Genomic DNA, 26822 nt, shown 5'->3' with positions numbered 1-26822 from the left:
TTTTGTGAATTTATTTTTAAACTTTTACCAGTGAAAAACAAATTTTCGAATGAATAATAAAGGCTGACTTTTAATTTTCAATTTACAGTGTGACTCTTTAAAACCACTGTGCCATAATGTACGGCAAAGTAAATCACACTATGTCAAATAGTCACGGTGACACTATGTATCGAACTGTGTCATATAGTGTGACACTGTAATTACACTGGGTCATATAGTGTGACACTATATATATCACACTGTGTCATATGGTTCGACACTACACATGACACTGTTTCAAATAGTATGACACGATATATCACACTGTGTCATATAGTGCCACACTATATATCACACTGTGTGACCCCAAGCATGGTAAGTGTGAACATGGTGTTTTCACATAGTGAAAAACATGCTTGTGTTATACATACTGTGGTGATCTTATATGAAAATCTGTAGTATTTTATATTCTCTTTGAGAAATCCAGTTGCCTTTAGAGTTTGTCCAATGAACTGCATGTATTTGAAACATACACTTACATCCATCTATATTCACCTGCTACCCTTTGTCGTCTTATTTTGTTCATTGAACTACCGTTCAAGATCAAGATTTAAGGGCAATCCATTATTTGTAACAAGCTGAACAGTTTTTAAAAACAAATAAATAACAAAACAAGATTTGAGGCAGACAAATTGAATTCAATAACAACAACAAAAACAAAAAAATACAACAGTTATGAATAATGAAAGCTGCATGAAATCACGAAATCTATGGGAATCTCAAATTGACGAGTTAGCCATTCGACTGTTACGAATTGGGAACAACTTTCCCGTTTTTTACACTAAAATATCGTGAAATTTCATTTCTCTCCACACTTCTTCAGGGTTTATTCATGATATATCATGGAGAGAAATTAGTTAGATTTGTTTTTTCATTTGGTGTCTAAGATCAAGCGGGAGAGTTGTCCGACAATAATCAGGTCACAGTGACGTTATTAACTCGCCGATTTGAAAATGTCCATGTACATGGTGATCTCAATTTTAAAGAGTATAACCTATTAAATCGTATATCTGTTTCTCTGAATTAACTGCTGTCATTGAGATCAACTCACTATGAAGATTATATTTCCTTCAAATTGTGATAAATAAAGTCTACTAAAATTTGCTCATCTACTCTTTTCGATGTTTCACTCCAACACGTTGTGTTTTGTTCTTGGCTAATCAGTACAGCATGCTCTAAAAGCTCATCAAAAGCAAGATTTCACGTCGTTGATTCGAGTGATTGTATCCATATTAAAGATGTCGGCATAACCTTCAAGTGGTTTGTCGTCTCGATTTCTTTCAGGGAATAAATCTTGCTTGGTACACCGATCCGGACTTCCCTTGTTGCACCTATCAATGGAAGGGAAAGTGAGATATTGAGAAAACGTTACCAATGCTACAATAACCATGATACATGATAGCACAATATCGTTCGAGAATCTCAAACTATGATCATATTTAGGACGATAAAACGTTGTCATGTATAATGCAACTATCACCACCTTAAACGGGTTTAAATTGGAAATCAAATCAAACATCCCACTCTCCAACATATCAATGCTGATTTTTTTTTTGCACCATGTAACGCCCTTAATCTTCTTAAAAATCCTGAAACTTGACCACAGCTCTTTAACTGTAGGATATTGATGTCTGCTTATATCCTGCGGATGACTTTAAAATTGTATAATTTCCATGGATTACATATAATGCGTACACATTGTGTTGTTAACCAAGCCGCTGTGATTCAAATACCTCAAGACAATATGTTAGTTGTGGCAGAAGGTCTGTAACACCGATAACACCACTGTCTACTGATTTAGATTTTTGTGAGCGATCCGGAAATTCGTTGCCTGGAATTTCATAGGAATATTATAGGCTGGGTAAAGAATTTGGCAAAACTGTTTCTCACCACACATTGAATATTATTCAGGAGGTAACAAAATCTTTATAGGGTTCAGTAGATAAACAATGTAAAGTAGTGTAAAATTGATGTACTACAAGATGTTCGATTTGACTTACCATAGGTTCACTTCCGGTTACCACATGCGGTCTTATGAAGTTATCACTTCGATCCGTGGAGTATCTGGGAGGAACATAAGAATGGTGTCGACTTGCATGTGATGATGTTTTACGATTGCTGGAAGGATGTAAGCTAGCAGATCGGCGGCCTTCATGGACATGGGCCATCTTTATGTTGTCCCCAATGAAACGAGGGGCTGGGTTTCTTCCAGAGGGCTTTGAGAGGTTAGTGTGTATGAAGACAGGTCCTTTAGATCGAATTCGGCTGTTTGAGTGTGGCCGATGGGGCCGGTGTGATTCAACATCAGGTTTTTGACCAGCATGGATGGCCTAAGATTAGAGACAATAATTAGTGAAGGAAATAGTAAATGACTGAGAGAAAAATTAATCACTCTGAAGCGTGTACATGAAGCTAAACGGTATCACATACTTTTATATTAAGTTTATCATGAATATAAAATGAAAATAAAGCACACCTATTAACTTCTACCAGAAACGAAAAGGTGACCAAAGAAAAATTCTTTACAGCTGTTTATGAAAATAATCTTTAATATGTATATAACGCACGTACATTATCGGTCACTGCCTCATACTTAACTATAAGAGGTAAGCTTTACTGTTGGCAAAGAATTAAAAAAAAGCCAAACGTGAAATAGCCCCCCCCCCTTTGCATTAAATGTATAATATAAAAACAGTGTGCTTACATAGTGACGTCTAGAACACCAGCAGCAGAGAGCACCACAGAAAACAACGATGAGAAAGAACCCCACGACGCTGCATATTATAGCGATTAGAAGACCGCGTTTAAAGACTAAACGAAAGAAAGATATAATTTTTGTTAATAAATATTATAATGTAAGCAAGACGAAAACAACTATTTCAACTTACGAGTTATTCTACCAGTAAAGGTTAAACAATATATAAATGGTATAAATGTGTAAAGAAAGCATAATCAGGAAAATTGTTATCATTCATCAAAGTTAAAACAAATGTGATAATTTATTCTAGTGTGAAACAAAAATTGACAGGTAATCTGGAAAAAGACCCCTCCAAAAAAAAAGGGGTTTCACTAAAATCACATTTATAACCACTAAATCAGTATCAGGTAATGATTGAGATATCCTTTTCATGGCTTCTCTTTCTTTTTTTTTCTTTCTTTTTTTTTTTGGGGGGGGGGGGTGAAATTGCAATACCCACCGCATGTTCTGCCGCTGCCAATTTGCGCACTGGACTCATCAGAATAACTAGCACGGCATGTACATTCATAAGATCCAACTACGTTTGTACAGTAGGCATTTGGCGAGCAGTCATTGGTTGTGGCATCAGCACATTCGTCAAAATCTGTGATTTTTTAAAAAAGAGAGAAAAACATTCACGTGGTGTTGTTTTAACAACGTCTGAATTCCATACTCGTTAACCTAAATTTATAGTATATAAACGTGAAAATACAAAAAGGAGGCATACCTGTATCATGTCACAAGAAAGCAAATTTGAAAAAGGTTTTTATAATATAGAATTTGGAAAGAGAGAAAAAATATATTTCGATTGATTCATGGATACTGTTATCCAAAGTATGACGGATATTAATTTGATATTGTACAAATATTCATCTCTTATGACTTCATTCTTGTCTTCGCTCTTGTCTTGAATTTCAGATATGCTAATGTAAAGTTGCCTTTGAGGGGAAAGGGCCCAATATGTTCAATGAATGCAGGAGCACTGTCTTTCCTCGTTGGACAACCACAGTCGTCCCACTCGAATGTTGGGGTTAATTACAAAAGAGTAGGTCCCTTAAGGAGAGCAGTATTAATAATCATTGGGCTATCCCTGGTAAATAGGTAAATAAGACATCATAATTCAGTATTATTCTCAAACCTGAAATTTGTGGAACTGTGTTTGGAGACAGGATAAGGTCGTTTGTAGATCCCGATCCGAGTGCGTTCTGCAAATCTGATTGTACTGCTGAAGCTTCTGTGGAAGTGTTGACGAAGCCGTCGAAAGTAAAGATGACACTGCCAGGTTCCAGTCGAACGACGGTGAGATCGTTGATTAACGACATGATGGACAGAATCTGATGATAGTAAGAAAACAAATTGAAACTAAATAACACTGGCTATGTTGACCCTACATAAAACACGAATGTAAAGACTTTTGAAAGATCAACCCAGGGCAATTTTAGCAGTCTAGTCCATTACCTGTGACGTATTGCGTAATCTGAATATGATTTATATTGGACATACAAAAGGGTGTTGGAATTTCTTTTGAGTTGTTTTCTCGAAACTCTTTGCCATCGATTTATAAATAAAATATTATATGAACATCGTTCAAATCCTCTGACAGGATAAGCTAGTACCCCCTAACACATACGTATCTCTTGCCTCTATTTTGATTTCACTATCATTAGAATATGAATGGTGCACTCTTGAATAGGCTACGATGAAATTACATATCCCTTCTAAAGCATCGTTGTAAAGACATTTTGTCCTACCACAGGCTATAGTATTAAATGAAAAAGCAAGCAGAAACCTCTTTAATGTATCTTATTCCAAGTATTTTAAATGATAACCCTACTAGTACTTACCACTCCTCTAAAATCCTCGGCGATGCTCTGAAATTCAACCGACGACGGATCAGCAAAGTTGTCCACATAGTCAAGGGTTGTGCCTAGAAGGGAGGTGGCTGTCAGTGTCAAGCGAAACCTGTTATGGCCTGATGGTGGTGGTTATGATAAAATATTGAAAAGAAAACAAAATATTTCAAGATTATGGATTGGGTTGCGCAAAGCTTACGCCTTAATCGTTTTTTGGCTGCGTCTGATCATCTTTGGTCAGGTGATATGTCACGTGCTCAAGACTGATTAAAGCATACGATCATTTGCCATGATCGTATGCTTTGAGCAGTTCCATATGCCTACCCTGTTACAATAGTTGATAATTGTTGTTCTAACAGATTTGTTTACTGAATTGACATGGTTACAAAAATCATTATTCACATAACAATTAGGCAATTTTAATACTCAAAGACACTTTAATGAGCGAATGTCACTGAGAAGACTATAGTTGTTGACTTTTCGATAAGGGAACGCAACATGAATATTAGTTATACTTACGGATACAAGCTCCATTAATTCGGATGAAATTTGGTCGACATTGGCAGAAAGAATCAACACATTGTTCTGTAGCGTCACATATGTCAGATCCTGATTGACAGCTAACCGTCGCTTTGGAATAAAAAATGGAAAATGTCGTAAAATTATACGTGATTGACAAAAAATAACTATGTTAGGTCTACAAAAATAATGTGCACTAACTTATAAATACATGACGACTGTTCAATTGAATGAGTGTGGGGCATCTACTACTCTGGACCCAAGTGCAGTAAATCGGTACCTAGTAATGCCGTTCTTAAAAGTCGTGAGAATCGTAATAATTGCCTAGCTATAAGAAGCCAGTGATTAGTGGAGTTATTGGAGAGAGTCATTACCACGCGTTGTGTAGTTGGTATGAGCCCTATATAATAAAACTATTATGAGCGTTAATATTGCCCTCATAAATTTGCAGCTGGTGTATCTACCAGATATCATCTACCTTCACTCCAACTTACCTTGTTGGCATGTCTCTCCTTGGAAACCAGGAGGACAGCGACAGATGAAGTAGCCAGAGAAGTCCCTACACGTTCCTCCATTAAGGCAAGGATCCGATATACAGCTTGATGGATCTAGTAGAAAGATGAATGATATATTTTATTAAAAGTGGAGAATTGCACTCATACAAGCACAGTGTAGCAAGGTAGCAAATACATACTTTTAAAGTCCAAGTCATTTATACCATTATTCCTATCCGAGGGACCTAGTAATTAATCGATGCACACCTAGCATCATTATTGATGGTTATTGGTGAAATACGAAAGCATTCGACCTCTTTTTCCAAAGACAAATAGCACCTCTTAAAACTTTTTTTTTCTTCTTCAAGTATTGAAGTGTTTTCATTTAGATCTATCCGTTTCTTGGGTTAACTACTTAAATCTTACGATCATCTGTGTAATACCTCGTTCACTCAAGGCCATATTGCTCGATAATGAAGATAATGTACATAAAGACCTAAAAAATATCCACATTCTAGATTTAGAATACAATATTCAGCAAATTCTGCACGAACAAGGCATGGGGGGGGGGGAGAAAAGGGCGGATTATGATTTTAGAAATCGTAACTTAAATGAAGACCTTAGAGAAAGCGTAACAACATCAAAAGCTTCATCATATTACAAGAAAAATCCTGAGCCATACCTTCTACTGATATTGAGAAAACGCACGACTTCATGTTTCCAGCATCATCTACCGCGTGGTACGTAAGGTTGGTCATTCCGATACTAAAGTTTCCCCCGTTAGATCCAGGTCCAGTCAGTGAAACTGTTACACTTCCGGAGTTATCTGTAGCATTAGGCTCCATCCATGAAACTGTAGCTAAACCAGTTTCTTGCTCAGCAGTTGCTGATAGAGGGCCGGGGCAAGCCAAGACCGGAGACTCATCGTCTGTCGATTAAGGACATGAGAAAGAAGAATCGAAATTTGTGTCTATATAACTCCTCCTTAAAGCAATATAAGTTTGTAAAAAACAGACACATTTCATCTAGGAGATACCTTTACATCTAGTGCCAGTCCTGTCAGATGTCATATTATTTAAAAAAGCTATAGAGGCCTTAACAGATAAATTTGCCTACTGATATATACCAACTCATTTGACCATACGATAAAACCATGGATAAGGTGTCGCTAGTATTCCCCTGATAAAACCCATTACACACATCGAACAGTTGTATGGTTACTGTAGTCCAAATTGTACTCCTGCATCTCAAATTGAAAGTAACAAAATGAAATTGATGATGATGATTATTTGGGAACATATTTCTGTTGGAAATATTCAAAGATGCAGGCTCATCTTAATATGGAGTCGTTATTTACACATTTGTGTGAATAGGTCAGTTTTGAGACATGTTTGTAAAATTCTAGACTATCAATATTACGAAGAGAAAAAGGTAATATACCCTGTATTTGGATGATAAATGAACACGCGTGCATGTTTTCCGAACCATCGACCGCCTGGTACGTGATGTTGGTCATACCGATGCCGAAGTTTCCTCCATTCGTGTGAGTACCAGTCCAAACCATTGAAACTGTCGCTGACCCAGAGTTATCTGTTGCTGTGGGTTCTTCCCATGTGATCGGACCCGATGAAGGTGATCCTGGTTGGGTGGTTGATGATATCTTGCTGGGACAGTTCACAACCGGTGCTTCATCATCTAAGAATGAACAAAGTTTAAAGAAACGGGATTTTAGTCCACTTCTACATCTGATGTAGAATATTTACAAAAAAGTAAAGTACAGTGGAAAACAAATAATGCAGGGAATCGATGCGTAAATGAATAGGCTTGCTTCTTTGCTTTACAACAATATTCCTTGTTATGCATTAACCAGTGATTCGTAATCTTGTCATTTTAGCATGCACATTATGTAAAAAGTTCAAAATAAAAAGCTGATTCATCTCATTTTCCAAGTGTGTTACAATCCATGTCTTTTGATACCCATGAACAATATTAGTAATTATACTTAAGTAATTTATTTTTAGTAGGAAGACATAATCTCATCACAAACCTTCAATTGTAATGGTGAAAGTACACGTATCATTGTTGTCAGCATCATCCATTGCTAGATAGGTTACATTGGTCGTGCCTATTCTGAAGCGTCCACCATTAGACCCGGGTCCAATGAGCGAAACAGTCACAGTTCCAGAGTTGTCTGTTGCGTTCGCCTCGCTCCATGTGACGGGTGTGCTATCAGAGCCTGGCTGAGTGAATGCTGACTGAGATTCGGGACACTCTAATGTCGGAGGTTCATCATCTATAAAGGAGGGGGGAGGTCAATGCACTTATTCATGTCTGTGATCTCCAAGCAATTCATGCACATATCCTCTTGCATGCTGAACTGTCCTAACTTTGGTATTAAAATAATAGGGATTAGAATATAAATATCAGCAGGGACAACTTTTCTTCTTCTCTGCAGATGCTTTCCAGTGGCGTTAATGGCGTTGTCAATGACCTATAGTTTTTAATGATTTGGTACCTGTCATTAACAATTTTCCAAAACATAAGCTCATGAGCATTAAATTATCACTAATGTGTGCTTAATTGATGCGTGTATAATATGAAAAATGCTATTGCTAACCTTCCACTAGTATGGAGAACACACATGAAATATTATTTCCCGAGTCATCAACAGCTTGGTAAGAGATATTGGTGACCCCAATGTTGAAATTTCCTCCATTTTGTTCTCTCCCGATCTGTGAAACTGTTACCGTTCCAGAGTTGTCTCTTCCTTTAGGTTCAGTCCATGTGACTACGTCTGATCTAGATGACCCAGTTTGAGTGGTTGTTGAGATGTCTTCGGGGCAGGTCAGTACTGGTAGTTCATCATCTAAGAATGAGAAGATTTAGAAGAAAAACAAAGAGCTGAAGTCTGGGCCTACTAATCACCTATGTTTCTCATTTATATTTTTACAATGTGTGAGGTAGAGTGGAAATAAAAAACTGCTTTGGAGTACATTTTCATCACTGTCAGAATTATGTTGGACAAATCAGTTAATATGTATACCAAAATCAAGATTGAAACACAAGAGAGAAAGGAAGGATGACAGAGAGATATATAGATAATAGATAAATTAATATATATATATATATATATATATATATATATACAGATTATGAGATGGAGAGAGAGGGAGAGACAGACAGACAGACATATAAAGTACACAGATATGGTGAAAAGACTTGGGTGTACGACATGTTAATAAAACTTGAGGTTTCAGAGAAGAGAAACTCACCAATTACTCGTACGGTTACGATACACGAGCTTGGATTTCCTGCGTCATCAACCGCGCGATAGGACACGTCGGTATCACCGATGTTGAAGATACCTCCGTTGGATCCAGGGCCGATCAGTGAGACCGTTACACGACCGGAGTTGTCCATTGCGGTGGGTTTTGGCCAGGAAACTCGGGCATTTGATAGATTAGTTTCAGTGGTGACTTTGATCAGAGCGGGGCAAGTAATGTTGGGCTTCTCTTCGTCTAGATGGAAGAATTATAAAAAGAAAAGGACGATAATTTCAAATCGGCATGGTTTTCAAGAACAAGGGTAATCATTGTTTACAGCAGAATAATAAGTGCTAATTCTTAACAGAAGTGATAATTTCGTAGAATTATTTGTCGTTCTTTTATGAAACAAATTGGTACATAAACTGTCGTATAGTAAGTGCAGGGCCCAAGTAACGGTCATTAAAAAGACTTTAGAAAAATAAAGATTGAATGAATTACCAAAGACGACGATAAAGAATGTACAGGAGTCATTCAATCCATCCGGATCTACTGCATTGTAGGTGAGGTTGGTCTCGCCAATAGGAAAATCTCCTCCACTTGTCATTGACCCTTCAAATGTAATGATGACATTGCTCCAGCCAATCGGATTGGTCGCTGCAGACCATGTGACAGGTGCACTCGCTTTGCCTGGAGCGGTAGGCATGACGATATTCTCAGGACAGATGACCTTGACATGGTTGTAATCTATAAGTGGGGCCAAAAAATCGAATATATTATAGAGCCGCACCAGTAAAAAAAAAAAAAAAAAAAAAAAGGAATCAAAATCTTGAAATTGGCATCAAGTGAGTTCTAGCTCCAGATTGATATTATCGCTTTGATAAGATTCGTTTTGATAAGAAATCTTGTCATCTTTACATGCTAACGGTTTGGATTTTAAATTTCAATTCGTTCTGTCCAACATGCGGGGAAGAGACTCATAGATATCATTACAGTGTTCAAAATAAATAAATGTTATTTGAATTCACAGTTTTCCATCAAGAATATTGCTATCGTTAGAGGACATGTTTTTATTGGGACAAATGTGTCATGAAGGAACGTGTGAGATATACCCTCCACATACCTCTTACAGTAATGGAGAATGTGCAAATGTCCATGTTTCCCGACATATCTTCAACCATGTAGGTCAGTACAACTGTCCCAATGGAATAGTTCCCACCAAGAGTACCAGGTCCAAGGAAGATTGGTTCCACTGGTCCAGAATTATCCGTTGCCTTTGGGGAAGTCCATGAGACTTCAGTTACATTCAGACCCGGTCTTGAAACAGTCGTTATGGAGCTTGGACAGTTATGGATCATGGGGTCTTGATTGTCTGAAAATGTTAAACAGCGAAGTAGTCCATGTAAATGAAGACATAGGATTTCATTCAACTGCTAAGAAGTATTTTCAGATGTATCGATTTGATAAGCTTTGGGTATAAAAACTTTCTAAAATCAATGCAAGTCAATTTAATAGCCTTGTCCATCATCGTTGAAACATGCAAACATTGCGATGGCGTATATTGTAACATGAACATTATTTCTATGAGGTTTACAATAAGGTATGGAAATTTCCCTTGAGTACATTTTTCGAACGTCTTTGTGATCGTGTTAAAGTTATATAATGTTAGAAACTAAACAAATTGTTAAGGCTATTGGGCTCCAATTAGAAAGGTCATATTAAATGAAAAATGTGATTTTGACAGAGACCCTAAACTGGAATAGTTAATTTGAGAAACATGAAACAAAATAGGACAATTACCTGTGACATTAACAGCGAATGAGCAATTTTTAGAATTCCCACTTCCATCTGTTGCAAGGTAGGTGATGGTGTTGACACCAATCATGAATTCGCCGCCGCTAGTAAATGACCCAGCCTGGTCAATATCTACATTGCCTGAGTTATCACTTCCTGTCGGGTCACCCCACGACACCAGGGCAGTGGGAAGGTCAGGTCGCGTGGCGACATGCATAGACTCTGGGCACTGGATGATTGGGTCTTCATTATCTACGTGAATGGAGGGTAATGATTAAATAGTATGACAATGCTCCGAGGAAAATGAGCTATAATAAAGTCCACAGAAATACGACTAACACGGAAATGCATGACAGTTTTTTGAATGGGCTTGCATTCTAAATTTATATGTTTACATAAAGATAAACTACTGCTTCCACTTTAACCTTGTATTAATTTTCTTTGAAAGTTCTGAACGATAACAAGTTATCTATCATAAGTTGAATAAAGTACCACCATAAATTTGGAAAAATCTCAACCACATAACTTTACATTACTACATCTTGACATAAAATATATATATATATTTTTTTTTACAAACCTGTTACAACGACGAGAAATGTGCACGATTCCATCAACCCAGCAGCGTCAATTACTACGTATGTGATGTTTGAAACACCTATTGGAAACTCTCCTCCGTTGGAAGCAGGCTCGAGCAAGGAGACGCTGAAAATGCCTGAATTTTCCTCAACTGTTGGTTCCATCCAAGCTACCATTCCAACTGATCCTCCAGGAATAGTGGTGTTTGACGTCATGTTTGGACAAGTGATCCGAGGTCTCTCAGTATCTAAGAGTAACAAAAAAAAAACATAATGGACTATGTCTATAATTTGTTTATTTAGGAATCCTTCACATTTTAATTCTTATACTAATAAAAAGGAAATAAAAGAAAAAAGTTCAGTATTTGCCCCCACAGTTTAAATAGGGATCGTGATGCATGTATTGGTGTAATCATGTAGAAAACGACTAAACAATTAAACGGTTGAAGAAATATCATAATTATATCGTATATCGCATAAAAAAAGTCATGTAACAACGGGCATTAAAAAAAACAAAGGTATGCAACACACTATACGTCGGTGTATTTTGTGGGGTACACATTGTGGATAACTATCATGACTATATACCCCCACCCTCATACAAAAAACACAGCAACAAACAAACAAACAAACAACAACGTAGAATTTTTTTTTTCTTCTTACCAATGACAACAATCATGAATGAACAATTATTTGAATTTCCCGCTTCATCAGTAACCATATAAGCCAAGACGTTAGTCCCAATTTCAAAGTTTCCGCCATTAATCCCGGGACCAAGAAATATGGGCGTGGCTGATCCAGAGTTATCTGTGATGGTACCATCCAAGATGGATGGTTCGTTCCAGGAAACTGTTGCGTAAGATTCACTTTCTTCGGTCGGTGATGTAGGTACTACTGGGCATGTGATCACGGGCTTTTCTGTGTCTAAAATATATAAGTATTCATTTCGAAATCAGATTACTTTTATTGCTCGATGAGGAACTAAAAAGGCTATTATACCCTCACTAATTATTAATAAATAGGTATTAAGAGGCATTGTCACTACCACTGTTTAACACTTGTTTGCTACTTGTCTGATGAACAACGACAAGCGGTGGCGAGTTTAAGGAATATGGGGCACGGGACAAGCAATAGAAAAGAAACATATGTGAGGGAAAAAAGCAACCGAGCTTCAGAAAATTGTTGCAGTTTATATACTTTAAAACACTACTCATTATGAACTTCGTGCTTCTCTTTTTGAGTCTCGCTCCTCTTTCTCCTTTTTCTGTTCTCCTGTGTTTGTATCACCCCTTCAAGTGACAGCCGGGACACTTATCCTATCTGTTCAGAGTATGCCCTTAGAAACAAAGTATAGAATGAGCTTTAAACGAATTGAATGTATTAAAAATGAGTTTAATCACCTGTAACGTTGACCCAGAAAGAACACTCATCTGTGTTTCCTGATGAATCTGTTACGATATAGGAAAGCATGACTGCCCCAATTGTGAAGTTGGTCCCATTCCTGCTCTCCCCAACAGGCATGATCTGTAAATCGGTACCAGAATTATCCGAGGCGTCAAGGCGAGGCCACGTGACTACTGTCGAGTTTAGAGCTGGTAATGTCGTGACTATGATCGGATCAGGACACCGGATTATGGGATCCTCATCGTCTGTTCAAATATAAAGGTAACACATAGAATAGATGGCTCAATGTCAAATTCTACGTCCTGAGCTGAAACATTTTACATTATACTTTATTCAAATCAGCCGGGGATTTAGGTTTAAAGTTAGGTTTGTGCCATAGTTTCTGAAGGATGCATTACTCATTTATTTGGAAACAGAGGCTTTCAGAGGCTAACATTTCCTGATTTTCTTACCATATGTGTCACATATGACTCTAAACTGTTTATTTAAAGATAGACAATACTTCTCATTAAGCGTTCTATTTCCATTTGTACAAAGAAGCCTATAGAGTACCGAAGCTGTGACATCAAATCTATTTTTTGGAATTTCTCCATTTTTTCTTCAAATAATGTCCAAATTTGGAAAACCAAAGGAATATGTTAAGTTTTGGCTGAGATGACCATCTGACCATCTGAATAAAAAGATGACCTATGGGAACTCAGTGTTATATTGCTCTGGCTCGTAATGTTAATAGGTTTTTGATGACGTCACACTTCACCACTCTATACACTTTAGTCACCCACAAATTAGGTTTTACAAACCTGATACATTTACTGCAAATGTACAAGAATCCATCAGCCCAGCAGCATCTGTAACCACATAGGTGATGTTTGATACACCGATAGGAAACTCTCCGCCATTCGATGCTGACTCAAGCAAGGAAACGTTAAAGTTGTCTGAATTTTCCTCTACTATGGGTTCCATCCAGGATACCATTCCTACAGATCGTCCAGGTATTGTCGTGTTTGACGTCACACCAGGACACGTAATGAGAGGTTTCACAATATCTAAGAAGAAAACACGAGCAATATATTTCTGATTAAAATAATATCTCTCACACTCTCATAATCTAATATAACCAAATAAGAGGTTAATAAGGATCGTAAACTCAAGTAAGATATAAAGGTCAGATATCCTAACGTCCTATGCTCGACTTCTAAACTCCTTTTTGGCAGTGCTTTTTGTATCAGCCATCACGTACCTATGCAGTCTGGTGTGACGTCATTGCTCCATGATCCATCTGATTGGCACGTAAATTTGATGTCATTACTGATCTGGTAGCCTGGGATACATGTGTAGTTCGCTTCGCCTCCTGGAGTGTATCTACTGATGATAGAGTTTCCAAAGTCGGGTGTGTCAAGAGTAGGACACGTCACTGTATGATATTAAGCAACAATCATATTTCACATATTAATAATAATAATTACAAGTTGTGATTCAACAGTAGTACGCCTACATATCAACGAAATTGTCCTATGAAAGCATTTAAACATGTTATTGTTTCTTGTAAGAGTAACATAAAGTTCAAAAGTTCTACAGAAAAATAAACAATATTTCGGTATTTCAGCAAAAGGAGACATTTTTTTATATAACAAAATTTAGCGATTGCATTTAAAGTTAAAGGCAAATAATGATGAGAACGCAACACTATGAACAAAATGATACGTGACTGGGTGCCGAAGCGGATCTTAAAGAAATGTACCACTGAAACAAAAAATTGCTTACCTATGTTTGTGCTTTCTACAGCATCTTGAAACTCCTGAAAGGAATTGGCTGTACTTTGAGCGAAACTGGTACTGCCTGTGGTTTGTAAATCAAAGTTACAGAACTCGTCGTCATTGCATATGTCCTGGACTTGATTTTGGTCAATGGTTGGATTTGTCGTAGTTTCAAACATTGGTACGTAACTCAAATCAACTACATCAGCCTGGGTGGTACCTTCTGGATGGTATAGCAACGAATTCTGCTCGGAGACGTTCCCTGTAGCAAAAGATAGAACACATCCGTGAATCTTCCCTTTAGTATAACATTTTCTTTGGTGATGATAATCTAAATTTTGTCTCCAGCCATATGTGATTCACAGAATGGGCTTCTTATATATATTTATGTTCTTTATGTATTCTGATATTCATAATCTCCTACTACTTCATACCACCACAACCACCACTACCACCACAATAACTACTACTACTATTACTACTACTACACAGCAACCACTACTATACAACTAATATGACTACTACTGCTACTACTACTACTACTACTACAACTACTATTCTTTTATTTAGGAATCTTTTAAATACAAACAGGAATGATTACACATGCAATATCATCGTAGCTCACATTTGAGTCCGAATTGAAAGTAAACCTCTTCTGTCGTCGAATTGGGTGACAAGATATTTCCTTCTGGGGTCATGTAATCGTCATTGACGTCACCGTTCCACGTCCCCATCAAACCACGTGTCTGCTCTCGGAGTGAGGAGTGAGGCACCACCTGAATGATCAGGGCGCCTTCCGCAGCCTTGAGTTGTAAGCCGGAGCCACCTTCGAACGCAACGAGTATACCATCGGACGAGATATCAAGACCAGTTACAGATACATCTTGACAAAGAGAAAGTGGTAGAAACGAATGTTTAAATCTGTAAACTGATTACAGGAAAGGAGGCACATATATCTGACTGGTGACCTTACATAGAAAAGGTTGGAAGCTTGATAACTACAACCAACTGAATATTAGGCCAAAACGAAAGGATTGATGGAATGTGGAACAATAACACAGAGAGCCTGCTAGCTATAAACAAATACATTTTAGAACAATTAAAAAGGTTTAGTGAATATTTTAATATCTCTTAAAAGAAAGGTTACGGACATGCCACTAACCAAATCTTACACCTACAAGGCAAGCTATCATTTTTGGAAGCAGAAGATATCTAGGAGAAATATTGACAGACGTCACATAGATGAACATATCAAGAGGTGAAATTCAGAGATGCCACTTGATGGAAACAACAGCAAAGCGAGTACATGTTGGACATACATTCATATGGGAAAATGTTAATACCTTCATAATTCCAAGATGGCGCCTGCTCAAAATCAATCCGTTCGAATTCGCCTCCCTGCTGTGGACGAACGTATGCATCTAGGATCCTTTGCTCGTGAATCTCTACATGGATGATATCACTATTGTTGCACTGGGCAGCCACTGCTACAAATACTGTCGCATTTAAATCTGTAAGGACAATCAAAATATTATTGACAAAGCGCCTTTTCCCGAGGATACAAGTGACAAATACTTTTCGAATGAACTAGATATTTAGTTAAAAATAGTCGTAACTGAATACGTTAAAACTGTATTGAAATTGCATTTATGAAATTAAAGTCGATTTTTTTCCTCTAAACTAAAAGTTCAAGTTACCTTGGTAAGGAGCAGTTCTTGTTTGAATAACGAACGATTCATCCACAGTCTGAAGGAGAGTGAATTCCCCATGTCCGTTGAATGTATACCTTTTCATATCCAGAGTAGTGATGTGTGGATCGCCATTCCCTAATGCTGTTTTAAAAAGTTGCAATAATAGAAACATCGAAAAGAAATATGCATGGAAAATGCAAATGAGGATGACAGAAAACATATATTACAAATGCATATTCTAATCGTATTATTCTATACGTTCGACCCTCCTATTAACAAATCCTCCTACTGCTACCTTGAGGACGACTATTACAATGCATACTCTAGTATTACTACTACTACTGCTACTACTACTACTACTACTACTGCTACTGCTACTACTACTACTACTACTACTTCTACTTCGACAACCACTTCTACTACTACTACTATTCCAATAAGACATGTTTTAAAAAAACGCTGACTTCAATCCGTATCTTCGTGTCACACGCTAGTTCATAATTATGCAAAATTAGTTTATGTAATTTTCAAAACATAACGAGTGTGACAGTAACTTTGAACCGTTTGTGAAAGGATAATTCGTTTCTTCCGACAAAGAATCTCCAATGACGGATTCGAAAGGTAAGAGAGTTAATGTAAACGAAGACAAACAGTTTTCTTTTAATAATGTCACGCTTCTTATAATAAACTACCATTGTGTGTTCTATTATGTTGAAAGTCAACATACCAAGTTGTGGCGGCACGTAATCATTGCACATTTGCGATGGTCTCCGTGTGATATACTGGGTGCATTCATGACTCAGTTCAGTGTTGTCAGTGACGTCACCCGGTAGATAGCAGCAGTATGTCCATGGTAGTGTATCGGCGATGAAATGGGACAGGAATGGGACCTATCCGTTTCGAAATGGACGAAATTCAATTAGTTGTATGAGTGCGTTCTGAATAAATTACCTATGCACACATATTATGTGTCCCTGATTTGTCAAAAGGTGAAAAACAATTGTATTATTGATCATTGGAGAAAACAAAATATTGAAGCTATCTTTAAATCAATTTGATATCCTTCAACTTTAAAATGTGCAGTCTTCACATTTTTTAACTTTCGGATTACTAACGATCAATATTGTCAAATGTTATTAACACATAATATAATCTAAGTGTAAGGAAACATTTCATGTTTTGGTGTCGTGACTTTGTTACGGTTTTTATAAATGTTCTGTTTACTACATAACAAAACACATTTATCTTAACTAGTCTGAAATCAATGCACTTTATTTTGGATGTATGTTCACTTTGTATGCAGGCAAACAATTACCTGTGTTGCATTTTCATGAGGACGAATGCCATTATGATGATATCGGTGAGCGAATCCCCCTCCAGCTTCAGATATCTGAGCGTTACTGATGTTACCGTCACTGGCGTAACAGCATTCTTGCCCACCGCCTAGCCCACTGCAATAGAAACACATATATTCGAGGTTTAAAAAAAAGAGAGACCATTTCTTTCTTAATTGAATGCAGTTCATATTTGTTTATTTCGACAGCAGATTTACACAAGTTTTTCAACTCTTCCAAAGTTACATAATTAAGGAGTTTGTAATAATCATGGTATTTTTACATGTTGTTTATTTAGGTATTACCTTGAATTGTCACTTGTATGTACATGTATTTGTAAAAATAACATGTAAGATTCTGGTGAAAACTAAAGCGAGTTCTGCTTAATCAAACTATATTTGTTTTAATGACTAAAACTTGGACTTCGAGTCATCTGTATCATATTAGTTCAATTTCGAATGCGATACAATTTTGCTTCTTCTTATCACCATACGATTTTGAAATTATGTTACAAACTTAGTTGCAGAACCTACTCCGATATATGCATACCCTTTTCACTCTCACAAATAGAGATATTGTAAAACTGTTTGGAAATGTCAAATAATGGTATTTTCAAATGAAATTTGTAAAGATTGTGATAAATTGTAGACATATAAGATTCTCAGAAATTCAGTCGTCTCACATCAAATACAAATGATGTCTCGCTAATGTTTTTTTTAATCAAACAAACCCGCAACTTTCAATTCATCTTTCAGCCTAACCTACGAGTCAATATTTGTATTACAAGCATCAGTAAATAACTATTCATACATGAATCTTTGACACATTCAAAAAGGATTGCAAAGAGAGGGTGAAGAAGAGAAAGGTTCAAGGTTTTTACTAGGCATACAACTTTTGATGAGGTTTCCCTGGGTAAAAACCACATCATGTAAGATAACAAAAGGTCTTATTCTGTTCTATAAATCATGTTATCACGATCAACAGGACCGCAGTGATTTAATTATTCTGATGATGAACTTGGTCTAAATATAATCAGGGTATTTCGTTTAAATTTCTGAAAATTCAACATATGCGAATGATTACAATCTATACAAGAATATAAGAATTTAGCGAATATCATTGATCACAGTGTGTACAACCGCAACAAATAATTATGGATAAATAGATATCTTAAATAGATATTCTCACCAAAAGTCATCTTTGATCGGACACAATTTGGACCAATTAAATGTTGCTGTTGCTGTTGTTGTTGATGTTGATGATGTTTTTGTTGCTGGTGTTAGTGGTTGTGGTGGTGCTGGTGGTGGTGGATTAATGGCGATTGCTCATCGATGATTAGAAGATTTTTGAGCAGGTAATGTCTCGACACGGATATGGGAGTATTTTGTCATCGTCTCTTAGTTCCATTTTTATTTTGTAGACAAGATTTCTTCTTGCCCTGTTAGTTCAACAAGCATTTGGTAGGCTTATCACCAAACCTCTTTTAAACCGAAATTACATGGAACACAAAATATTGGATTTATTCATGTTACCTTTGCTGGATGGCACGAACACAGTGTACGGCCCCTGGTCGAAGTTGACAATTATCCGCTCTGTTAGAGCCTAGGAAACAGCTAGGATCACTCCGAAACATGGCGAAGTCGAGTATGGCTACCGAGAGCGTACACGGGCACGACGGAGCTGCATCGATGAATACTCTGTCCTTTTCATTGTCCTTGAGCCACTGGGTACACCAGGGAGTAGGCTCTTGGTCCCGGAGCCACTGGAGAACATGAACCTCACTCCACAAAGCAGCACGTCCATCAAAGCTGAAGGAGAAAGAGTGATCATTGTTAACTTTCAAGATGGATAGAAACTTATTATTATCAATGCATGTGTCTACACAAATTATGGTCAATACACATGTTTACTAATTTTATGCATACTTCTTGAAGAAAGGTTACCCTTGACAACACTAAATTAAGCTTGCTAAAGGCTTGTCTTGTCACATCAACATTTAATGTATGCAAAGTGGATTCCATCTATATATATATAGAGATGCCATTATGGTATACCAGGTGAATCAAAGAGTTAGTAACCACGGTTTGGGAAGAGAAACATGAATAAATTCAAATACATTAATAAGCAGGTCTACAAGTAAATGGTAAAGGAACCGGATTTCGAGAAAGGTATAGGGTCATCTGCATTGTTATGCTTTTAACAAGTTCCCTTTCTAGATCACTGCCCATCACTATATACTAGACCCTCCGCATTATGAGTTGGCCTTTCCAGGCATTAGTTAAAAACAAGTAACATATTTCTCGAGTCGTTTTTCTCTCTTTTGCACTTGTTAGGTTTCATTGAAGGTATGGTAAATTGCTCTATTAAATCACATTCAAATCACTTTAACATAAACATAAACAAAAACTCGTCTCTTGAATTCCAAACGAATTGACTAAACATAAATTTAACCCCAAGCATACTCCGCGAATATCACTTTCATAGACTGGCCCCGCCACATCCTTATTTGCCAGCAAAACAACTCCCATATTCATTTTAAAAAGTTCAAATCTCCCTGACAGCTTACCTATTGTTAGGAAGGGCCTCATCCTGGTGCTCAAGGACAGCAAATACACCTACTTCATATGTGGTGTTGATGGAAGAGAGCGTGACGTTGGTAGAACCAGCTTGGTAGCTGATATTCTCTGCCAATATGAGTATGTTTTCCAGGAAGACAAGACCGTTTGAGGTGTCTTCTCTGTAACCATACACGACCACGTCGACTGTTTCGACATGCATCAGTCGACTGATGTCCCATTCTACCCCAAACGTGAAGAGCGAACTCTGGCTCGTTGTTGCTACCGTCATCACTCCTGGGTCTGTATCCTCTACATTCTCTATAGAGAAAATGAGGAGCACGCTCAATTCAATAAACAAGTTCATCAGTTCATAATGCATAGTAATTACTTGAAAAATCTTGCACTTAGTGACTGAGAGCTTGTCAGGTGTTTGCCAGGCTTTCCAGCACTTGGTGTCATTCACGGAAATGTTATTCATTTGATGTGTAGGATAACATTTAAAATGCTTCTTTACCAGGCATGTTAGAGGCTCTGCAGCAAAATGAATTCACAGAGTTGGATATAGGTATCTCCATAAAACATATCAATTTCATTTTTATGAGATATTTTTTTAGAAACTACAGTTTATATTCGACATGCGCGCATAAGATCTTATAGTTTTTACTCCCCTTGTACACACACGCTGATCTATACGTACCCAATGTAAAGACAGCAGAGAAGTCAAACGTAGATCCATTATTGACAGAAACATTCAGAAGGACCCGTCCAGTTTTGAAGAATGTAGGGGTAACGCAGAGAGCAGTCATGGATGAAATCACTCTTCCAGTGACCACCTTCTCATCAAAGCGACACTTGATGATGCTGGTAGAGTTGAAACAGGTACCTCCAATGAGTACTTCGGTTCCCCCTAACATACTCCCAACCAAGGGGTATATCGATAATTTACCTTTAAGAGAACAGTGGATTATGAAAACTCAAATGAAATGTTGATTACGAAGTGTAAACGTGGTAATATGGCGTCCTACAGAACGTTATCTTGGAGCGTTACCCGTCCAGGACCCTGTAAAATAAATTTGATTTAAAATCAATTAAAAATGTATTGCACCTCCATTCTCGCCACATGTCTTGCTGGGGATTGTATCTGTATATCTGTAACATAAAATTGATCGTAACTATTGATTGTAAAGAAACGATTGATTGAATAACAATATTATGATTAGTTTCTGAATCAGCTGTAACTCACAACAGAAGTTAAACCTTAACTTGATAAATTGGTAGATAGATATATATGTATATAACTAAGAAGTTAAGAAAGGCAAAGGAGAAAGAGAGAGAGAGTGAGAGAGGGAGAGAGATAAAAAGGGGCGAAGGAGGAAAAGGGAGAGAATGATAGATAGATAGAGATAGAGAGTGTATGAGTAATAGTGTAACAGAGAGAGGCAGAGTGGGAGAGAGAAAGAGAGAGAGAGAGAGAGAGGGGCATAGAGACAAGCATATAGAGAAAGAGAGAGAGAAGAATGAAATACGGATGGCAACAATCAAGATTTTCATTTCAAATTCCGGATTAAAAATTAAAAATAGATAACGAAAGACTGGACCAATCAAAAAGCCTGTATAAATGAACAAATAATCCCACATATTTTACAACAACTCCACACACAACAGTTTTGGTAGGAATCTGACATTTCAAGGTCAAATTGGTGTAACGCCGACTTAAGTAAATATGCACCATCCATGAAATACATTTCTGTTGCTTTTAAATTTTCAGGACCCATTGATTGACTTAAAAGGCTTGTTTCATGCATGTTGCACCAACGCAAAGGATTATTAAGAGGGGATTATTTTGGAAATCTACGCAAAGCCGCATGAATAATCCCTCTTTTCCCCCCATATACATACAATCAATCGGCATCATGCTTGAATAAGAAGTGAACATTTTAAGTGATTGTGCTTCCAGTATCCTACTGCGCAAAATTGGTCAACTGAAACACATAAAATGAAATTCAATACATGGAAATGGAGTATATTAATGGCATTTTTACCGAATGATTCACACTGAGGTTGCGTTAATTCTGCTCCATCAGTTCTAAAGATGAATCGGCCAGGAACACCAATATTGCTCCTCTTGTCGATGTTTATTACATCTGGAGCTTGAGAACCTTCCAAGGCGTAGAATTTCTCCCCATCACCAGCATTGAAACCAACCTGCATCAAAAGAGCAAATTTCTTATGGTCCTCATGTACAAAGAATAACAAATAGGATTAAAATTATTTTTTTTGTTGGTAAAACTGTTCTAAAAGAATATACCCCCTTGACTTGACATTTGTTATATTTTGCAGGTGATCCTCAAATCATATAATAGTTTCGATTATCTTTAGGATTTTGAAGGTATTGATCTTCATCTAGTGGAATGTATAGTTGATTCCTTCAATAATTTCTTTAAAAGACCCACGTTTGAACTAAACCATATGGATCAAATTGATCAAAAAATATTCATTAAGAAAATATTATTTTCTTAGTCGAATAATTGAAAGGTAATGGAAAAGAGAAGACCTGGAGAATATATAAGAAATGGGATTGCTTGATAAATGATAGTAAAGAAAATAACTTATTCTAGAAAGACAAAAACGGGAGAAAGAGAGAGAGAGACAGAGAGAGAAAGAGACAGAGAGAGAGCGAGAGAGAGAGGCAGAGAGGGAGGGGGAGGGGGAGGGGGGGGGAGCGGGGAGGGGCGGAGGGGATGGGGTAAACATGATATTCACCTGAGCTTCTGTTCCTCCCAGGCCGGATCCGTTTCCTCCTTGTTGGGCACCAGTCGTCCATGTGATATCCCCATAATTGAAGATACTGAATGAAATGCTTCCGTCAGTTAGCAAGACAACTTGGAAAGAATTCCGCTGTACAGATAATAATTAAAATCTCACGTTTAAGATAAATTAGGGATTTTAAAGTGTTTAAATTTCTCTTTAATTGTAGAGATCCTCATTTTCAGTATCTTCGTTGAATTGCTGGACGCAGATCCATTATGTTATCATTCTATAGTATATTTTCACTGTTTGAATTAAAATCATCACATTTCCGGACCTTTTAGTGTGCCCGTCGTGAATAAATTTAAAAAGGAAAGAAAGATGAGAATAAAATATACGTTTGGCAGTTTTAGATAATGAGGATGATTCTGCTGACGATTGTAGACCTAATTGCAGCAATTCGATGTACATCTCTGGTTTCAAGTTGTTATCATTTAACGCATGGATAATAATAATAAATAATGCTAAAAATGGTGCTTATAAAGTGCTTACCATCGAAGTCTCTAAGCGCTAACAAAATACAATGATAAACAATTACATATTGATCAAAACAAAAAGAAAATGCAAATAAACCTACAAATTGCAATACATATGAAATATACATTAATGTGAACAGATTAAGTTAATCATCAAAAATCAATTTTTAATAAATGTGTCTTAAGACAAGTTATGAATTGGTTAACAGTCTGACAGTTTTTGACATTTAAAGTTAGTTTGTTCCAAAGTCAGCAGAAGTTTTGCAGAAAGAGCATAATCAAATAGGCTCACCAGATGGTCATATTGGGAGTCCACCGGATCTTGATAATAGGACACCTTGTCCCAGGTCGCTATGAACATCCAGGAAGACTGAAAATTCTGGCGTTCTACATAGGCCATCCTCACGACAGTATCAGCAAGGTCAAAGGCACTATCAGTGCTGTTGGCACGGGATACATTTCGGTAGTACACTGCTCCACGGTCTGTCGTTGTATCTGCGTCGGCCCAGTAGGGTGCGATGAAGGGAAGTTCACTGAGCGGTAGGGTACCATTGTCGATCTCGGGCGCATCTTGCCCGAAGAAAATGACGCCGTTTTCGTTGACCTACAATACAATATTAATACCAATGACCTCAGTATACTACCTATACAAGTTTGAAAGATTTTTATATATCATACTCCTGGATTATACTATACAAACAAATGTTTAAAAATACACAATACAAAACAAATAAGAAAAATAAAAAGAAGATTAGGAAGAAGAAGGAAAAAACGGGGAATTAGGAGAAGAATTAAAAATATAAAAAAAGAAGAAGAAGTTAAACAAATATATATATATATATGAAAAGGAACGACAGCAACAATAACAACACAAATAACAACAGCGAAACATTCACATAGACCGATGGGTCTTTAAATTTAAGAAAGAATGAAGAGATATAAAGTTACTCAGTTTGGAGAATGTGAACGAATTTCCCTGCCGAACAGAAAACATATCATCCAATATTATAATGATAAACGAGTTCGTATGCCATACATAGATTTCAAAACCTTTCGAGAACTTTTATAGTATTGATACAGGGATATTTTGGATCTTAATTCAAATAGGTACAAAATACAAGCGAACATGAAAATTAATCTTTAACTATGTATATAAAGATTTCCTTCCCGGATAAAAGCTAGGTAGCCCTGCTGCCTACTTACTCATATACGAGACAAGATTAAACATAGTAAATAGTAAAAATACATTTCATCTCCATCTGATTTTGTAATCAAAGATAATTATGGTGTAACTAGTAATTTCTAAAAACAACAGTGTTAATTAAAAGTTCTTAAAGGGCAGAGAAGTGACAATATTCAAAAGTGACATATATTTTATTTTGCTGGACCCAACCTTTCGAGTGTTGGATCCAGCATGTTAAAATGTGTTGAAATACTATTTTGAAAATGCTGCCCTTTTAAATATTGATTGAACATTTGAGTTTTTAGAGTGTGTAACATACTAATGGAAATAGTCGAACAATAATTTTGTCGCCTAATTTGAAACTACACAAGATGTTATAAATGGCTGTAGCGTCAGACATAAATAATCATATCTGATTGATACACGTCTGTAAAAACCCAATACACACACACATTTGTTATAATGCTTTGCAAATTCACCAAGTCTAACGACATGCTATTGTAGGCCTTGCAAATATTCTACAGAACGTGTCAAATCGCGTGCCATTGTGAATTGGTCGCACTCCAGAGTTTGTTTCATTTTTGAAGAAAAACATTCCAAGCCATTTTCTCTTCAAGCAAACGCGCTCCGGTTTTCTGTTCGAGAATCTCCTTTTATATCTGTGAACGCGACAGTCAAAATGGGTCAATTGTAATGTTTCGCAGAGTATCATTGTGGATTCGGGTGCGCTCTACGTATTGTTATATTTCATGAATTTAAAGAAAGAAAGGAAAAAAAAGAGGAAAATACCTGCAGGACATTTGAGGCGATGTAGGAGATAGAGAGCCAGCACAAGGGGAAAGGAATATTTAAACGGATAAGACAGGGGGGAAATATATCAATTGCAGAAATTTTATAGCAACTAAGAAACATAAAAACAAATGAGCGAATGAGCAGATATGCATGTTTTTACCATCAGAAGCAACAGCATAACAAAAGGCATATAAATAATGTGATTCTTTCTTCTTTAAAAGGGACTGAAGTTTTAAATGTTATATCCAACTTATTTTAAAGTTCTTGTACAGTTTAGGTAGCAAAAGGAAATTGGAAAGAAAAATATCAAATATTGTTTCATGTTGTTCTCCTAGTATCAAAGGTAACATGCATGAGAATGTTTGTGTGATTTGTGGTGATTTGTAGTGTAAATATATGCAAGGAACTCGATGGCGGCTATACGCCCCCGTACGCAAGGACTCTTCCACCCCGATGGCCCCCGCCACATTATTCTCAGCGCTTCGATCGAAAAAAGCTTGTGTGTAGACTGCCGCGTATTCACACAGTCCTTACTATAGGTTTTACATGTGTGTAGTTCAGGTTGCCGTCATTAACATTTAATACCAATGATGGTATCTAAATTATTTTCTAACCCTCATTTCTTTAACATTTTACCTGAGGAGGCAGAAGACATAAATCACAGCAGATTAGTTTTATTGATGTCTTTTTATTTCTCATTTAATATGAAAGAAATCTGACGAAAGGCTTTTGAGAGCATCGAAACAGACCTTTAAAATAGTATTAGTGTAATAAAAATAAAAACATTTATCTTACGAAATTCCTTAAGAAATATATCTCGAATCACTGTAGTCTATCTCTGCAGGCTTAGTAGATATAGAATTAATTATATTTTATACTTTGCAAAATAAACTTTAAATCTATTTAAGAACCTGACAACAAAAATTCAGTCGTTTCCGTAATATCAAATAAATATAATGCACTTACTCTGAGACTTTCCCTCATGTAATTATAAAATTTGAATCCGCGACCCGTCAGAATATGAGGTGAATTAGAGTCGAGCTGATTCTGTATACTCAGATCACCCGTCCCTGGTCCGTAGGGGAAGAACAATGCTGGAACTGGGAAGAGAAGGGAAAATAGTCATGTTAATAACATCACTATAAATTGAATGTAAACATGTACAGTGTATGGGAAGTGCGCTATGTAAAGAAAAAATAAGTTTCATGAGAAGAATTATTAAAATGCTAAAACGACAGACTTAAGGATTCTATGGGCTTAAACAGATAAGCATAATGATACTCGGAGTGATGGTAGAAAACAATCCATATACATTACCTGATGTAGGGATAGAAGGTTCCGTTATCACATTTGCTTCATCAATTTTAAAAATGAATCGCCCGGGAACACCAATATTGCTCTTCTCGTTAATAGCAATTATGTCTTGGGTTTGAGATCCTTCTAGCGTGTAGGAATTTATTTCATCACCAGCACCAAAACCAGCCTATAATAAAATGAATATAACAAGACAAGCCCATCTTATACATGCTTCAACCATAGACG

At 36.8% G+C, this 26822-nt stretch overlaps 1 protein-coding gene across 1 annotated transcript; it reads right to left on the bottom strand.

The window, feature by feature from the left end:
• Positions 1 to 44: 44 nt before the first annotated feature.
• Positions 45 to 23941, bottom strand: LOC105438079. The gene is made up of 33 exons (XM_030999159.1): positions 23598 to 23941; positions 22785 to 22919; positions 22064 to 22226; positions 20719 to 20967; positions 20030 to 20339; positions 18996 to 19271; positions 17445 to 17580; positions 16857 to 17019; positions 16136 to 16270; positions 15782 to 15949; positions 15064 to 15321; positions 14446 to 14700; positions 13922 to 14095; positions 13482 to 13727; positions 12678 to 12926; positions 11941 to 12201; positions 11280 to 11525; positions 10706 to 10951; positions 10029 to 10277; positions 9407 to 9652; positions 8915 to 9160; positions 8260 to 8508; positions 7690 to 7935; positions 7083 to 7337; positions 6325 to 6570; positions 5643 to 5756; positions 5149 to 5259; positions 4621 to 4748; positions 3915 to 4110; positions 3237 to 3380; positions 2744 to 2850; positions 2040 to 2369; positions 45 to 1370 (listed from the first exon to the last, which is right to left on the bottom strand). Exons 1-33 carry the CDS (start codon positions 23703 to 23705, stop codon positions 1320 to 1322), a joined length of 6696 nt encoding a protein of 2231 aa, XP_030855019.1. The 5' UTR covers positions 23706 to 23941; the 3' UTR covers positions 45 to 1319.
• Between the last annotated feature and the right edge of the window lie 2881 nt (positions 23942 to 26822).

This window comes from Strongylocentrotus purpuratus, unplaced genomic scaffold (assembly GCF_000002235.5).
Source record: "Strongylocentrotus purpuratus isolate Spur 01 unplaced genomic scaffold, Spur_5.0 spur5_scaffold_5, whole genome shotgun sequence".
Lineage (NCBI taxonomy): Eukaryota > Metazoa > Echinodermata > Echinoidea > Camarodonta > Strongylocentrotidae > Strongylocentrotus > Strongylocentrotus purpuratus.
Note: the sequence above shows the minus strand (reverse complement) of the source record. Positions and strands in the feature narration are given on the sequence as shown.

Excerpts from the sequence above, each read along its gene's own strand:
- LOC105438079 (XM_030999159.1), bottom strand. The coding sequence starts at position 23,705 with ATGGCCTATGTAGAACGCCAGAATTTTCAGTCTTCCTGGATGTTCATA. Across the intron at positions 12,927-13,481 it reads ATTTGCAGTAAATGTATCAG|ACGATGAGGATCCCATAATC; the intron begins GTTTGTAAAACC and ends ATATTTGAACAG. Across the intron at positions 2,370-2,743 it reads GGTGTTCTAGACGTCACTAT|GCCATCCATGCTGGTCAAAA; the intron begins GTAAGCACACTG and ends CTCTAATCTTAG.